The sequence below is a fragment of the Mytilus edulis genome, chromosome 3, assembly GCF_963676685.1.
Source record: "Mytilus edulis chromosome 3, xbMytEdul2.2, whole genome shotgun sequence".
Lineage (NCBI taxonomy): Eukaryota > Metazoa > Mollusca > Bivalvia > Mytilida > Mytilidae > Mytilus > Mytilus edulis.
Genome location: NC_092346.1, coordinates 75,968,524 through 75,985,550, shown reverse-complemented (window position 1 = coordinate 75,985,550; position 17,027 = coordinate 75,968,524). Strand labels below are relative to the sequence as shown.

At 31.7% G+C, this 17,027-nt stretch overlaps 1 protein-coding gene across 1 annotated transcript in view; it reads left to right on the top strand.

The window, feature by feature from the left end:
• The window catches only part of LOC139517473 (uncharacterized), a 48,248-nt gene that overhangs the window by 19,996 nt on the left and 11,225 nt on the right, over positions 1 to 17,027 (top strand). Inside the window, exons 4-9 of the mRNA XM_071308573.1 lie at positions 10,280 to 10,606; positions 11,191 to 11,448; positions 12,530 to 12,814; positions 13,068 to 13,204; positions 14,437 to 15,618; positions 15,883 to 15,949. Of these exons, the coding sequence (XP_071164674.1) occupies positions 10,280 to 10,606; positions 11,191 to 11,448; positions 12,530 to 12,814; positions 13,068 to 13,204; positions 14,437 to 15,618; positions 15,883 to 15,949 (2,256 nt within the window). The remainder of the gene's footprint in view (positions 1 to 10,279; positions 10,607 to 11,190; positions 11,449 to 12,529; positions 12,815 to 13,067; positions 13,205 to 14,436; positions 15,619 to 15,882; positions 15,950 to 17,027) is intronic.

Sequence of the window (17,027 nt, the reverse complement as noted above, 5' to 3'; positions counted from 1 at the left end):
GTTTTCTCATTTTACATTGTTATTTCGGGGCATTTTATAGCTGACTATGCGGTATGGGCTTTGTTCTTTGTTGACGACCGTACGGTGACCTATAGTTGGTAATTTCTGTGTCATTTTGGTCTCTTGTGGAGAGTTGTCTCTTTGGCAATCATACCACACCTTCTTTTTTATATCTATTGTACACATTTTGCTTTTGTCTCTGATATAGTCACCTTAAAAGGGTTCCTTGATAGAATCTTAATTGTCAAAATGACTGGTTTTATGCTTATTTTCACTTCAAATACCGTATATGAATTTGATAGGACAGCAAGAAACAACCAATGCAATGCATATGCAATGTATTTAATAAATTTGGTCAAGCAATTCTACAGGAAAGCTCCAAGCGATTGTACAGGAAGGCTCCGAGTGTATTACAGTAAACTTGCAAGCGATTGTACAGTCAATAAAAATATCCGACTTGGAGAAAATGAATATATTTTGATTTCTACTGGGACAATGGCTTTGAAACTTTCAGACAGGTAAGACTATATATCAGAAAAGGTACATGTGAAAATTCAGGTAGCAAACATTGGTTTTTCAATGTTTATTTGACATTTTTGATCGCTGTTGTGTGACAATTTTGATCGTTTTACACGGAGCTCCACAAATCTAAGGAAAACGTTTGGATGCATATATCTTTCTTATTATTTTATTGGTTCATATTTACATAAAGAATGTTTTAGCTATCAAAACTTGAAGCAAAAATGTTATATAGCAACATAAGAGTTCATCAAAGTTTCCATCAAGCAACTTGTTATTTTGCAAATGTCGGAGCACTGCTTGACAGTCTCCAGAATGACCAAATTAGTAGAAAACCGTACAGTTCCGTTCCCACACTGTGGAATACCTGTACACACTTTTGAAATAATTAATTTATATTAAAAGGTATGTAGATATAAAAAGATACCAGAATTAAAATGATGTACGCCAGACATGAGTTAAGTCTACAAAAAAGCATCAGTGACTCTCAAATGAAAATTTAAAAGGCTAAAAAAATTACAAAGTTACGGAATCTATTTCTTGGGTAGACAATCCTTAGCTTTTCAAAAAGGTCAGTTTATAATAGGACAGTGACTCAAAAAAGAAACAAAAGAGAAACAACTCGAGGTCAGAATACCGTTAGTAATGATGAAAGTCACATGTAAAGCTCTTTCTGCCGTGTCCTGAATTTAGATAACAAAAACGAAAATAAGCTTTCATGAGTGAATTTAATTGTATTGCATGCAAGTAGTATTTTAGCGCACGAAATAGTTAATAGAAAGCATCTCACTGATACTCAGGAAAAGAATATGCATTTGCGTCAGCACATATCTTAATCTAATAGTTGAATTCGAATGTCAAACGGCCTGCATTAAATGTTTTGACTCCGAATTCATTGACATTTTATCTGGAATTTTTGAGAACGCAAACCGATAGTGTGCTTTTGAAATGTGATCTCTAATGTGAATGAATCAAGACGTGTAGGGTAGTTGGTCAACACAATGAATACAATTTTCAAAGCCGTAGTACAAATATGTAGTTGCTATAAGGTTAAACTATTCAAACAAACAAACAAAAATTGAATTAAAATTTTTAATAAACTAACGTTCCTGTTAGTTATTTAAAAAAAAAATATATATAATATCAATAAACACGAACGTCAAGTATTTATGGATGGACATTTTATTTATAGAATGAATCTTATAATTTTCAAATTCTAACATTCCATTATGTGAATATATTACTATACAAAATATAAGCAAATACTTTTAAATTCATACTAAAACAGTATAAAATAATCAACATTATGGTTGTAATTAAATTTTGTTGTGATTAGTGTGAATTATTTTTACGGTTGGTGTGAGTTTAAAATCATGCTTTATGAATTGAAAACACTCAAGTATTTTTATTCACGACCGTTTAAAATTTAAATATTAATTTTAATAAATTTATCTGACTTTCCGTTTGTTGGATATACGTGTATTACAATACAAAAAAATAAATAATAAATACTCATAAAACCAAAATACTAAAATGGTATGAAGTAATTAAAGAAGAAATTTAATGATTATTGTTTATAAAGATTTTTTTTTGTATGATGCAAGAATTTATTTAGATTTAATTTTTATGTTTCCTTTACAAATGAATATTTAAAAATACCAAAACAGAGTATCTTGTCCTATAAAATACTTATTTCTTAATTGCAACTCTGAAAATATTCTGATTTCAATCATTGTTAGTTTCTTCAGAAACATAAATACAGTATATATTATGATTCCTCTTGAATTAAATACTTTTGATAAGAATATTATCTTTCATTTTTCCGATCTTATATTAATATTTTAACCAAAATGTTCTCTCCCGTAAGTCTTTGATGAAATACACAGTATCCCGTGGTTAAATCTTCAAACATAATTAGTTAACATGTAATAATAACATGTTATCGAGACAACAGACAATACCACGTTATAATTGACCCAGATACACACAGTGTACAGTAGTCATTTTAAAACAAATATAATTGCGTCGTCAAGGGCCATCAAGGGACTATATCAAAGACGTAGATAACAACCTGTTAAGACCTGTATAAATGACAGAAAACTTTCGAGACGTTCCAAGAATTTAATTCTGACTTCCGGCCGAGAGATATCAAGTGGCCCATAGACACATCCAAAACTCGCCAATATATAAGCATGAACCCCTCAGGGGGTTCATGCAATAATGTCTCTACCCCTATAGAAGTATTAAAACTTTTGGTATTAGCTGAATTTTGTCTCCAAACGACCCTAGATCTATCTCTGAATAACCATCCAATGTACACTTTAAATTATGATGTAAAATGTTTGAGTTAGGATACAATATTTTGCTGGAACTCATTTGGTCTCACAATTTTTGGCAGACAAGATTGTATACAAGTGTAAATACGTCAATACCACTATTATTTTTTTCCCTTATTTGTTTTTAATTTGTTAAATTGACATTTTTCAAATATAGAAATACTTTGCATGGGTAGAGTTTTATTCTATTTAGTACTACAGTGAAATTTTCACATAACAATTCATCGCATACAAACTGTTAAAGAAAATAACCATCACAAGAGTAAACTTAGAAACTTTTCATGGATCCCTATAAGCATTACTGTTAAGTTTTGTCATAATCAATTCAATGGTTTTAAAGCAATTAGAATACTGTATAACATCATCCAACAGTGATTTGAAAAATCCATATCATGCTTTAACACCCTGATAACATATAGTTGCAAGAAATAAATTATCAGATATTCATGTGATCTGCATAAAAAAAAATTCTTTGACACATTCCCTATTTCCATTCTAAAAAAATATGGAAATTCAAACACATTTCTGACTTCTTATTTTCTTTGGTAACTGGAATGTTGTAAATTGCGTTCCACCTCAATATTGTATTATCTATAAATACTCCAGAATTGAATATCTATAATGATGACAAAAATAAGAAGATAAACACCTCTAATGCACCTCGTTGTTGCCATCATAAAGTACCTTATATCTCTTAATCCCTCAAAATTTAAATGTGTATGCTAATAAATCAAATTTATATGTGCATGGTAATTATAACATATTTATGTAAGAAACTTGGTAATAAATTGGTTCTTGAAGTGTTAAAAGTGAAATAACTAAACTGTCCAATGTTTGTTACTCCATAAAGGTAACATAATACTCTCCTTTTATCAAATGATTAGTTGTTGCTGCTTTGAAAATTATTTCATTTACTTATTATGAATATAAAAAAGAAGATGTAGTATAATTTCCAATTAGACAACTCTCCCCAAGAGAGCAACTGACACAGGAATTAACAGCTATAGGTCACTGTATGATCTTCAACAATGACTATGTTTCTTAAGAAAAAGTTTTATGACTTGTCTGTCATATTACAGATAACTCGTGGTAGAACCCTAATTCATGACAATACGGCCTCAATAGGAGTTTTTGAGACTTAATCCACTCATTATATTAATTATTTTGTCAATATTTCAGTGAAAAACATGACATTCCATAAAATGAGAGTAAATATAAGATCAAAGGTTGATGTGCAGCTTATTGAAAATCAGTATGTAGATTTGTCATGGTGTGTTTTTTGGCTTATATTTTTGTTAGTGTTATTTGGGATAAACATTGATAAAAAATATGTTTTATTTTAAGTAAAAAAATTTAATGTTTGTATTTAGTAAAATTTTAATTAATTTGTTTATCTAATTTTACCTATGCTGTGGCATTAGTACTCGAAATGTCACAGGTTGCTCAAAGCACTTTATTTTGAAGTATTAATTGTAATTAGCATATGTCACTAGGATTAGGTTTTGTTAATTAAAGTCTCTTTTAACTAATGAGAGTAATATTAACATCTCGTGTCATGTCGAGTTATTTTGTGTTTTAGTATAAATATCATTGTGAAATTTTGGAAAAGCTGTCACCTTTCGGAAACCTAACCTTTCACTACAAAAGTCTATTATACTGGATCTGTAAGGCTGTCGATCAGTCTACTAGTTGACTTTGTAGTGTTTAGACAAAAATGTATTTTTGACTCACCTTTTATTTTTGGGAATATTTTAAGATAACAGTCAGTGTTTCGGAAGCGTAACCTCACACTACTCACGTCATTATACTGGACCTATAAGACTGTCTACCAGTCTACCAGTTGACTGTGTAGTGTGAGACAAAATTTATCACTGACTCGTTATTTAACTTTGGAAATACTTTTGAGAATATTTTTATTTTGAGACTTTGCATTTTCAATTAGAGATTAAGTACATTTTATTTTTTAGTAATTTTGGCATTTAGTTTATATTTTACATTTTAAAGAGAAATAGTTTTACTTTGGATTTGATATTTAGATTTGATACTTGGTACTTTAATTAGATTATTATTATTATTTGAAATTGTTTACTAATTGAATTGTTATCATCATTCGTCTAAATTGTTATAGTAATTAAATTATGAAAATCTTCCTTGCGTTTTAGCTATGCCTATCAGAACATTAAGTCTAGCGATAGACTGACCCCCTGTCCCTTGGTTCCAGCACATACCAGTTAGCTCCCCCTTATCTAACAGTGCTCTCGAGTGGACCTTGGTGACAGATTTATATTTGCTTTTTCAAAATGATCATCTGTGTCAAAATTATGGGTTGTGCACCACTCACATAAATGCCCACCAAAATATCAAGTACATGCTTTGATTTAACAAAACTTTATATTTATTGAGAACACATCTGAATTGAATAAAGGTGTCAATATTTACAAAAATTGACACCCAATATGAATTGTTTTGTATGCACCAGTCTTTTTGCCTCTCATAAAAATATGCACTTGGGACATTTTGCTGACATGTCAGTTTTCTAATTAGATTTAAAGCACCAGGTTCCAGTATGTAATGGTATAAGGTACTTTTTCAAATTCTATAGTTGATTACCATTCAAAATGTGTATACATTCACTTGACTTAGCTTTATCTCAGGTTAATCATAACCCTGTAATAGTAGGAAGTGTGTATATTATATCTATTCAGGAAAATAAAATGTACAGTGTACATATATAGATAAGAATGCATCCTGTTTAAACAAAAAAATCATATCTGGTCTGAAGCTCAATTTTTAAATTCTGATTTTTTATAGCATTATAATTATTTATATGTGTATAAACTCTTGACGTATAGCAATTTATTATACCCCACACAACGAAGTTGCGGAGGGTATAATGTTTTTGACCCGTCCGTCCGTCCGTCAGTCCTGTTTCTTGTCATCGCAACTCCTCTCAAACCACCCAACAGAATATCACGAAACCTTTTCAGATAATAAGGACATACTATGTAGTTGTGCATATCGACGGGAAATTGCGATTCAATTTTTTTTCTAGGAGTTACGCCCCTTTGAACTTATTTACTTTAATGTACTACTGCAACAGTTTGTCATCGCAACTCCTCTCAAACCACCCAACAGAATATCACGAAACCTTTTCAGATAATAAGGACATACTATGTAGTTGTGCATATCGACGGGAAATTGCGATTCAATTTTTTTTCTAGGAGTTACGCCCCTTTGAACTTATTTATTTTAATACTTTAATGTATTACTGCAACAGTTTGTCATCGCAACTCCTCTCAAACCACACAACAGAATTTCACGAAACCTTTTCAGATAATAAGGACATACTATGTAGTTGTGCATATCGACGGGAAATTGCGATTCAAATTTTTTTCTAGGAGTTACGCCCCTTTGAACTTATTTACTTTAATGTACTACTGCAACACTTTGTCATCGCAACTCCTCTCAAACCACACAACAGAATTTCATGAAACTTTGTAGCTAATAAGGACATTCTATGTAGATGTGCATATCAACAGGAAATTACGGTTCAATTTTTTAGTGGAAGAAGACGTCAAGTCTTCTGAAGACTTAAGGGGCCGACCATTTGCATTGAGTCTCCGTATGCCGCATTCATTTCGTGTATTACAATTTCAAAACAACTTAGATTCCTGACACCGATTTTTACACATGATTAGGCATCTGAATCATTTAATTTGTAAATTATGATTGTAAAACAATCACTATCGTAAATATGACCCTTTTATTTATGTAAATTATTAGATTTCATCTCATCCACATGAACGTTATTTGTTTACTTGTAACAGGATGGTTTAACTGTAGATATTTGTATTACGCATGCGTGAATTTGGTATCGGCACAACTCGCCCTGTTTAGAAGTTCGCCCTTGAAGTTACAATTTTGCAATCCTGCATACAAGAAGATTTTGTTTTTATATAAATAAAAGGATATATAAAGTGTTGTCTTTATTCATGGTTTTTCTTTGTCATGTGAATTAGATGCCCTTCGTAACATACATGTGAACCTCCCGTTAAGGAGAAAAAAACTCCCGTGTATGAAATTTTTCAGACGCCATATTTGATCATTTCTTACTACTGTGCGGGTGTAATTGACACCTGTGTTAAATTTTACCTGAACATCAAAGAAGATGTATAATTATATGGCTTCACTTGACAGCTTGGGTGTCAAACATACTGGTAATCAACGATGTTTACCTCCGGCTAACTGCCGTTGTGTTATCAAAACGATGTGTAATGGGAATATTGAAATACTTTTTTGTTACTTCCCTTTGTTTTATCCTGTTTTCAGTTATTTTGCTTTTAAAAATGTAAATTGTAAAAAGACTATAAATGATTAATATTTTAATCAAATAATCATAAAAGGATGTTGATTAAATGAATTTAAATGATTTTGGACAAATAAAAAAATTAAAATTTATAAATTATTTTAGCAATCTAGACCTTTCAAGGATTAAATTGAAGTTTATACATAAATTTGTTGACAACTGATTAGATGTTAACATCAATCCAATTCAATCCAGTCACGTCTCAGTCATTACAGCTGAACGGACGTGCTGGGCCAGCTCTCCTTTACCCGCTATCTTCGATGAGGGTTTGCAGTTAGATATCAACGACTTACTACTTAAGATGACAGAAACCAATCCATGCGGTACAGATAGACGTAGTAGTTGGCGTACCCGCGTTAACATGCACTCCAAAACCATTGTATTATGGGGAGTGTTATGCCGATTAACGTCCGAGGGCTGTATCCTAGGCTGTTGGGTGATATGACCTTCATTTCACTGCCTCACGGCTTTGGTCTTGATAATGCTTCCTGTCATCTTTCGAACTACGTCCGAGATCATCTACCTGTACTCCATCATCGAGGCTAGCGGGCTGCCAAGCTGACCAAACTGGCCCTGAAAGCAGCCGTTAGTGTAAATAAACATCAAAATAGTAAAAAACCAAAATCTACTCACCAAAACCAAGATGGCGGCCTCCATATTGCGACCTCCACTACTTGTTCCTGACCCATGGCACCAGAATATTTAAAGCTCACCAAACGCCTTCGGGCACCGAGCCGACCGTGCGAGGGCTGAAAGGCCAGTCAAGGTCGTTAAACACCACCACATATATATTTAGATGTTAATGTATAGCCAGTCAAGGTCGTTAAAAACTTCCATTTGTTGTTAGATGTTAACATACAATATGTGCAACTAGACTAATAAAAGGTCTAGTAGTTAGATTAATTCCTAGTAAAATCTTGAAATTTAAATTTGTAAATGTTAGTACATATTAGATTTTATTGTGTAAGCTAAGAAATAGCAAGACATTTTACACTGTTTTTAAGTCTTTTTTAATAAGCTTTCTACAAATATGACTTTCATAATGCTTAAAATCCATGCAGTCCTAGTGTTAGTGTATGCTATTTTTTTTAATTAATTTACGATGTTGCAAATATACATGTGGAGCTTATTTCTTTCTTATTTGTCTATACATTTACAAATGATAAGGAGATGGAGACATGAACAAAAATATATTCAGATAAGATATATAAATATAATGATTCATTTGCAAGCAGTGAACAATCATTTGTCAAAAACAAAACAAAACAAGAAACAGATTCTTCTTATTATTTTATAGAGAGGCAATAAGGGAACTATAAACATTACAATTTGATGGAAATTTGAAGAAAAAACACAATTTCTACATCATTTGGTTACATTTACGACAAAATTTATGTCAATAAAAAAACATGATGTTTTGACCATTCAGTACTTAATAGATGCATAGTTCTTGGGGAAAAGTTTCATCAAATAATATGAATATAAATGACGTTTTTTGTGCTCATTTTTTACAGTGGGTTGTGATGATCTTCCAGTTAGGTTACCCTCATTTGGAGTGTTGTTCCCAACCTGTTAAAGGTCCATCTGCATAATTCAAAATTGGAAATTTCAACAAGCATCTAATATTCTTAATTTGGAAAATAAACCCTTGTCTGCTAGCTTCATGTATATTTTTTCTACCGATTTAATATATAACTAGAATCATGCAACCAGACTTAAGGAAAAGGCATGTAAGTTCATCATACAAATATGACACTTTTTCTAGACAATCCAGATCTTGCAAAATACGTCGCTAAAAATTGTAACCTTTAAAATTGTTGTTGTGCAGTAAAAACCCATATGGGAACTTTCAAAAGTTGGCAGGTATGTAACAAGTCTTGCTATTTTAATGCTCCATTTATGGGCATTATGTTTTCTAGTCTGTCCGTCCGTCCTGCTTCTGGTTATAAAGTTTATGGTCGAGGTAGTTTTTGATGAAGTTGAAATCCAATCAACTTGAAACTTAGTACACATGTGTTCCTCTTGATATGATCTTCTTAATTACTGCCAAATTAAAGATTTTACCTAATTTTCATAGTCAACTGAACATAGAAAATGATTGTACGGATGGGAAATCCATGTACTTATGACCTTTTCTTGTTTGAAGAAAAAAAAATACATTTTAAAGATAATGAAACAAAGCAGCCTGGGTAAGTGGGGCTGCTTTTATGGTAATTCAAGTTACCTTTTATTCACCTTCTTCCACTTCAGAGCTATCAGCTCTTTGATTTTCTAGGAGTTGTGCCCCTTTGAACTTATTTGCTTCAATGTACTTCTGCAACAGTTTGTCATCTCAACTCCTCTGAAAACACACAACAGAATTTCATGAAATTTTGTAGATAATAAGGACATACTATAGGAAATTATTATTCAATGTTTTTTCTTATACAATTTTTTTTTCTTATACTTATTTAATTTCTCCAATGACAATGTGGGGACGTGGGGTATGTGAGCGTGCTCACTAAGGTTCTTTAATTTTGTAAATGAAAAAATGAAATATTCCTTCATATAGGGAATTTTATCAAAACAAGTACTTTTTTTTCACTTAATTAAATTCAGGAAAAAAAATTCAAATATGATTATAGTCTGCTTTTTCACTGGGTTATCTGATAGAAACATGGTTTTTGAACTGGAGTTGAATCGTTGGTTGGATGTGGTGCTGGCTGCTCTGGCTGTATTTTCTTATGATCCATTAAACCAATGCTTTTCAAATATAGTGCTTTATGTTGTTCCTGTGCTTTAAATAGACAATAGATCAACCACTGCTTTTCTTATTTAAATGAGTTGTTACTGATGACAAAGGGAAGGTCCCTTTTGATTGGTATTTACAGTATTCACTTCTGCTGTTCAGGAATTGTGGTCCTTGGTTGATTAATTATAGGTACTCTATGTCTTCTCCATGCAATAACTTGAGAACTTATTCACCAATGCTGTCTTTCTTTTGATACATGGTTCATTAATTTGACATTGAAACAAATTCATTTAATAAATCCACTTGGTACTTATGATTTTTTTATAGGTGATTTTAGAATAAAAGTAAATAATGAAGTCCTCACAGAACACATTGGCAATTCTATCATATTAATGGTGGAACTTGTTGAAAATAAAACACTGAATGGGCTACTTTTTGGATGTGGGGATGTTGATGAAGTGTGGTGGCAGAAAAATGGAAATGATATTGACTTGTCTAAGGAGAGTGATAAATACAGAATAAGTTCAGATTCAAAGCCTGATTTAAGCATAACAAATTTAGAAGTTGATGATGAAGCAAAATACAGATGTTACATAAAAAATAAAGCTGGCAAGGTGTTTTGTTCTAACCTCATTAAAGTACTAGTATTGGGTAGTAAGTATTAAGTAGAAATATGCATTTAAGATAATGACTTGAGCAAAAGCTTAGAAAGGTTTGTATTTGACAGCTACTTTTGATTGACAGCTTAGTACATTGTACATCTTATTTTGTATGGAAACATAGTGTCATGTTTCATATCAGTACAAAGGGTCTGTGACCTAAAATTGCCTAAGTAAATGATGGAGATATTTTAATCTGAAGTATTCAATATGAAATTAATCAATCAATTCTGTTGTCAGACTTGAAGTAGATCAGTAAGAAAGTAATTTTCCATACACAAGTGAATCTAACAAATGCTCAATGTCCAAAGTATATTGGTACACAGTATTCCAGTGCAAAACAAAACCAGAAACATCTTTATTGTGCTTCAATTTTGAAAATAATTGACTTTTAAACACACAAAATGTTGAAAGTGTTAACATCTTGTTATCTATGTTATGAATATAGCTCTGGTTACAATATATAGCCTTTTGGTGCTGATGTCAAATAAAGCAATATCACCTATCAATCAACAAGGAAGAAGTGGTAATGATTTTACAACAGTACTTAGTACAATTATAACCTTTGTGTCTGTTTAGGTGGTGCTTTAATGAAACATATTCCAACTGAAGTACAACAACGTGGAAGAGGTGCCGTTGACAAGTTTAAGAAGGCCTTGAAGACTGAAGTCAGTAAACAAAAGGTTATGTTCCTTATCATTATTGGTGCTATATCTTCTGGGAAAACATCATTATGGCACAATCTTCTAGACAAAAGACAAGGCCAAGAGAGCAAGTCAAATGATGTCTTAAATAAGTTTTATTTAACAGTGAAGAATGGACAGTGGAAAGTACTGGGTTTGTATTTATATAATAAAGAATGCTTATTAACAAAGGCTACATTGATTTTTATACGACCACAAAAAAAAAATTGTGTGTTCATGATATTGCTTTCATGTCTTCATTGTTGTTGTCAGAAATTTAAAAAAAAAAGGTTCAATAGCTCAAAAGGAAGGTTGGGATTCATTTTGGGGTTATTTTTCAAACTGTTTGGACATTAAGAGTCAAAAAGGGTCCAAAAAAGGCATTTTTCTAGTTTCTGGACAATACCTTGTCTATAAGTGTATGGATCTCTATGAAATTGTACCACAAGGTTCCATATCCCAAAAGGAAAGTTGTTATTGACTTGGAGGGTTATGACCCAAACCATTCAGGAATGAGCAACAGAAAGGGAAGTAGTAACAAGGTTTTTATGGTTTTCAAACCCTGAATTATTTGTCAATGGATCTCTATGAAATTGTACCAAAAGGTTTTGTACCAAGGTTCAGAAGTTTAAGAGGGCCTTGAAGACTGAAGTCGAGATCTGTAAACAAAGGGTATTGGTCCTTATTATTATTGGTGCTAAATCTTCTGGGAAACATCATTAAGGCATTTTCTACTAGACAAGGTGTTTAAGTTATTACATGTAACAGATTAACCAAGTATTGTGCAACAGCACAGTTTTGGTCAACAGTATGGCAAGCCCTTTTACTTTTTATTCAAATTTCAAGATATCTCATATATATAATATATAAGATATCTTATATAATTCAATTTTATAAGATATCTTATAAACTAGGTAATCTAATGCTTTAAATCTTGAAAACAAGTAATTTTCCCTCAGTCCTTGTAAACTTTCCTCTATTTTATAATTTTGGATATTAACTTTTCATGAATGCCACAATTGCACGTCATTTTGAAATTCTTTTTCTGGTTGGAACCAATATCTATGAGTTAATGCTCTCTTTTGCTAAATCAAAATCTCTTTTCACACTAAAAATGTATTCTTTAAGTTGGTGTTTTTCATGATTGTTCTGCAATATTATCATTGGTAATATGATAATTCAGGATTGGTTTTTACTTTCAAAATCAAAATACTACTGGTTTGTATATGTTTTAGATTATGCAGTAAGGACAATAATTGACTTTATTCAATTGAAAAGGAATCCAGAAAATGAAGAATCAAAAGAAGAAACTGATGAAACTATAGAACTAATCATACTAGATATACCAGGGGGAAAGGAATATTATGCTGCATTTGAACCATTTCTGTCAAGACATGCAATATACCTCTTATCATCTGATGTAACTAAAGAATTATTGGTGGAAACAAGGAGTCATACAAAGAGTAATCTTTTGTTGGAAAAAGAATCTAGGCTTCAGCTGATACATAATTATAATGGTGGTATGAATACCTGGTTGTTTTATTTTGGAACTTTCCTACAGATAAACTGCAAAAAGATTAAAAAAAAAATGATTAAAAGCAGAAACAAAGAAGATGGTTAATGTTTCAATTGGGGCACATTAAGAACAATTACTAATGGGTTCATGTTGAATTACTCCTGTATGGTCTGCATCTTCATAATTAAAACAAATTCTCCAGTTGCTATTGATTTATTTGAATTTATAATATTACTATGATATACATTTGCTTGCAGAACTTATTAGAGACTGGCTTTATAGTGTCCACAGTAAGAGACTGGTAGCAATAGAGGACCTAGTATTACCTTTAACACTTACTCCCTCTGTTATATTGGTTGGAACACACATGGATAAATTGAAATATTCAGCACCTGTAAGTATTTAGTTATGTAATGAAAGTTTTACTGTTCTTATGACTTGTCTGGCTAACCAACTAGTGTACCCAGGTATTGATCTCCAGATTTTGGTTATGGTTTGAAAGCTTTGATTTAAAGTGAGCAAATGATAGTGTTTAAGATGCTCTGTTGAAAGTTGCCTTCCATTACAATGGTCATGTTAACAATCTCCTAGTCCTTGAATGCTATTCAAATAGAAAGAAGGACAATGATGAAATTAGTTTTAGTTTCTTTTCATTTGTACTTTTCTTCATAGTATACAAGAGTACTTGCCACATTAAGAACACAAATAAAACCTAATTTATGACCAGTTTTTTCATTAATTTTTGTCTCGGTTGACTGAATTAAAAAGCGTCACAAAGGTATGCTGTTTCGAGTAGCAGTGGGGGCGGCGGCACATCAAGATTGTATTAGTTTGTGATTAGGTCAGTTTATGGTTAATCACAGGTTGTAGGTCAATGATATTTGGTATGCAGTTGTATAAGTATTGCCATATCTCATTTCCATGGATATAATTTGGCCCAGCCCTTAGTCATGGTCTTTTGACTGAAATGTTTGCTTAGTTTTCATGTATTAGTTTATGATTAGGTCAGTTTATGTGGAACTACTTGTGGTAAGTTAATGATATTTGGTATGCAGTTGTATAAGCATTGGCATATCTCATTTCCAATGAGATTATTTGGCTCTGTCTGCTAAGTCATTATAGTCTATTGACAAGTTGTTCCATGTTTTAGTTTGTGATTAGTTCAGTTGAAGGGGAACCATTAGTGGTAGGCCAATATCAATTGTTATGTAGTTGTATAAGCGTTAAGGCATTCTATTTCCATGGAAAATATTTGGCCCCACTCCCTCAGTCATGGTCTATCGACTTTGAAACTTTTACATAGTTTATAAGTAAATGTATGTGTTTTGGTTTGTTTAAAGGGAACGACTAAAAATAAGTCAATGGTATTTGGTATGCAGTTGTATTATCATTTGAGCATCATATTTACATGGAGAATGTTTAGCCATGTACCTCAGTCATGGTTCATTGACTGATTTTTTGCCTTTTAACTTTTGTAACATGTTAAAGTATTGCTATATTAATTTCAAAATTTGCATAATCAAAATTACAAAAAACGAGACATATCTCTGTGATAACAGTTTATTGTATGAAGACATAATTTGTATAGTGTCACCTGCATTTCTTGTATTGTAAAATGTTTTTCAGGTTGAGGAAACCGTCAAGAGACATGAAAGAGATGTTCTTAATTGTGTTGATCAAAGGAAGAAAACCATCAGCAAACATGTGTCACACAGTTTTGTTCTCTCAAATACAAATAGAAATATTTCAGAATTGCAAAGTCTCAAAGCAACAATAATCGATACATCAGACAAAATTCCAGTGGAAGAAATCCCTGTTAGATATAAAATGTTTGAACAATTATTGGATGATAAACGTAATTCAACAGTTACTTTGAGTTTTGATGAAATCCATCAGCTTGGGAAAGAATCTGGTTATCCTGTAACTGATAGACGTGAAATTGATCAGTTTCTGACATACCAGCATGATGTTAACAATGTAATATACCACCAGGATATTCCAGAATGTGTTATAATTTCTCCCAACTGGCTGTACAGTGTAATCAGAAAACTTCTAACAGCTTTTCATAAAGAAGATGAGAATTCAGATTACAAGAAGAAAGGGTTAATATCCCTTGACCTTCTGGACAGAATTGTTGGGGACACTGAGTTCAAGAAAAATACCAACCAAACCAACCAAGATATAATCAGTATACTGACACAATTTGATGTGGTTGCTGTTGCATGGAAAGAAGATGAATATAAAGAAACAGATACATATTATTATGTTCCTAGTGTAATTCCTGGAGAACATACAGTAGATTTGGTGAATTTGTTTGAATCAGAAAGAAGAGGGAAAACATCATTCCTGTGCTTTAGTTTTGACTTTTTACCGCCATCTCTTGTACATCATGTGATGGTCAAATTGTTATCCCAATATTCTATCTGTGAGCAAAATGGAAATATAGCACTTTATTATAGAACCTTATTGGTAAATTATGATAGATATGCTAAGCAGAAGCTATATTTTCTGTCAAACAAAGATGAACTGCTCTTTCAAGTTTGGTACTATGGTGTTCAGCAAATTTCACTATGTTTTCAAGGATTGCGGAAGATGATTGAAAATACTGTCAGCAATTACAAAAGCAGACACAAATTGAATATTGCCTTTACATACAAATTGAGATGTCCTGATTCAAAACATGCTGCAACTGATGGTTTGGATATTCTTGATACAACAAGACAACATTTGTTTTATTGTTTTGATCACAAGACCAATCATGAAGATGCATACACTACCTGGTTCACAGATTCCAATCAGACAGTGAAGGTTAGACCATAAAAGGAACCATTTTTTTTAATTATTGCTGAATGATATATTGTTGGTGCTGTATTGGAGTTTTCTAATGCATTCATTGCTGCATATGACCATTTGTGAATGTATTATTAATTTATGAGTATTTTGATTAAAAAGTAGTATAAGGTGGTTCATAGAGCTATCATTAATGAGTTAATATTTTTAAATCAAATAGAATTTGTATAAGTTTGTTATTTATGATATTGTTTTTTAAGTTAGCAATTATTTTTATTTCAGCATTCAGAAAGAGTTAATAGGAATCTTGAACCACAATTTAAAAGGGAGAGCAGTCAGAGAGCATCAGGTTATTTCTGAAGTTTATATAAAGTTGTATTAATTTTGTATACATAAACATATTGTGCAAATTTTTAGATTATCGTTGATCACCTGAGTCGGTACGGCGAAAGTGAGAAAAGCAATTGAGTTGAGATGACCAATGTTAATCTGTTTATCTCGCTATTTTACCTATGACAATGTTGTTAATATCATTGACAACGTTGTTAGTTTTATTGACAACGCCATATGAGCACTAATTTAAACATATTTTATTGTTCAAAATAACAAATAGATCAGACACAAGTTTTACAACTTAGTAATGTCTTCTCCATGTGAGCCCTAGTTTCTAGAGATAATTTTTCATATCACTAACATGCTGAGATAGGAAATTATCAGGCAGTAAGATCAAAGGAAAAATTATAAAAATAGCATTCTAATATGACGTGCTTCTTTCTCTTTGTGAACAAACCCATGCTCTAAATCCAATAAAATTTGTGAGCACATGCGTATATTGACTTCTTCAGAATAATGAATTTTATCAAATTATCATGCACTTAATATATTTCCTTAACTTTAAAACACTTTCAAACTCTTACATGGTGCACATAATGTTACTTATTCATTTATTATGACTGTAATGTGTTGCATTCCGAAATTGACATATTTGACCTAGATACGACAACCGTTCATGCTGGCTGTTCAAACTCCTCCCTCTGAAAAATCACAGTGCCAGCCGTTTTCTTCTTTACAAACAAAAAAGGTAGGTTCATGGAAGAGCCTACACAAACGCTTTTACACTTATACTTATCAGTCAGTGGACTTACAGAAATAAGTGATTTTTAAATCACTTATTTGAGTAGCAAATTCAAATTTTTTTCACAAATTGTGATTTTGTAGTTTTACCAAAATTTAAAACACATAGGTTTAAATTATATCTTTTCATGAGTAAAATTGAAAAAAAATGTAATTTTTGCTTCTTTTAAGTAGCAAGGTTTATGCCTTTGATGCTATCATTTAGCTGCAAATTCTATTTGAGTTGAAAATATGCTGTAGTGTAATAATGGCTTTACATAATGAACTTATACTTTCTTAACAGATTTTTCCCA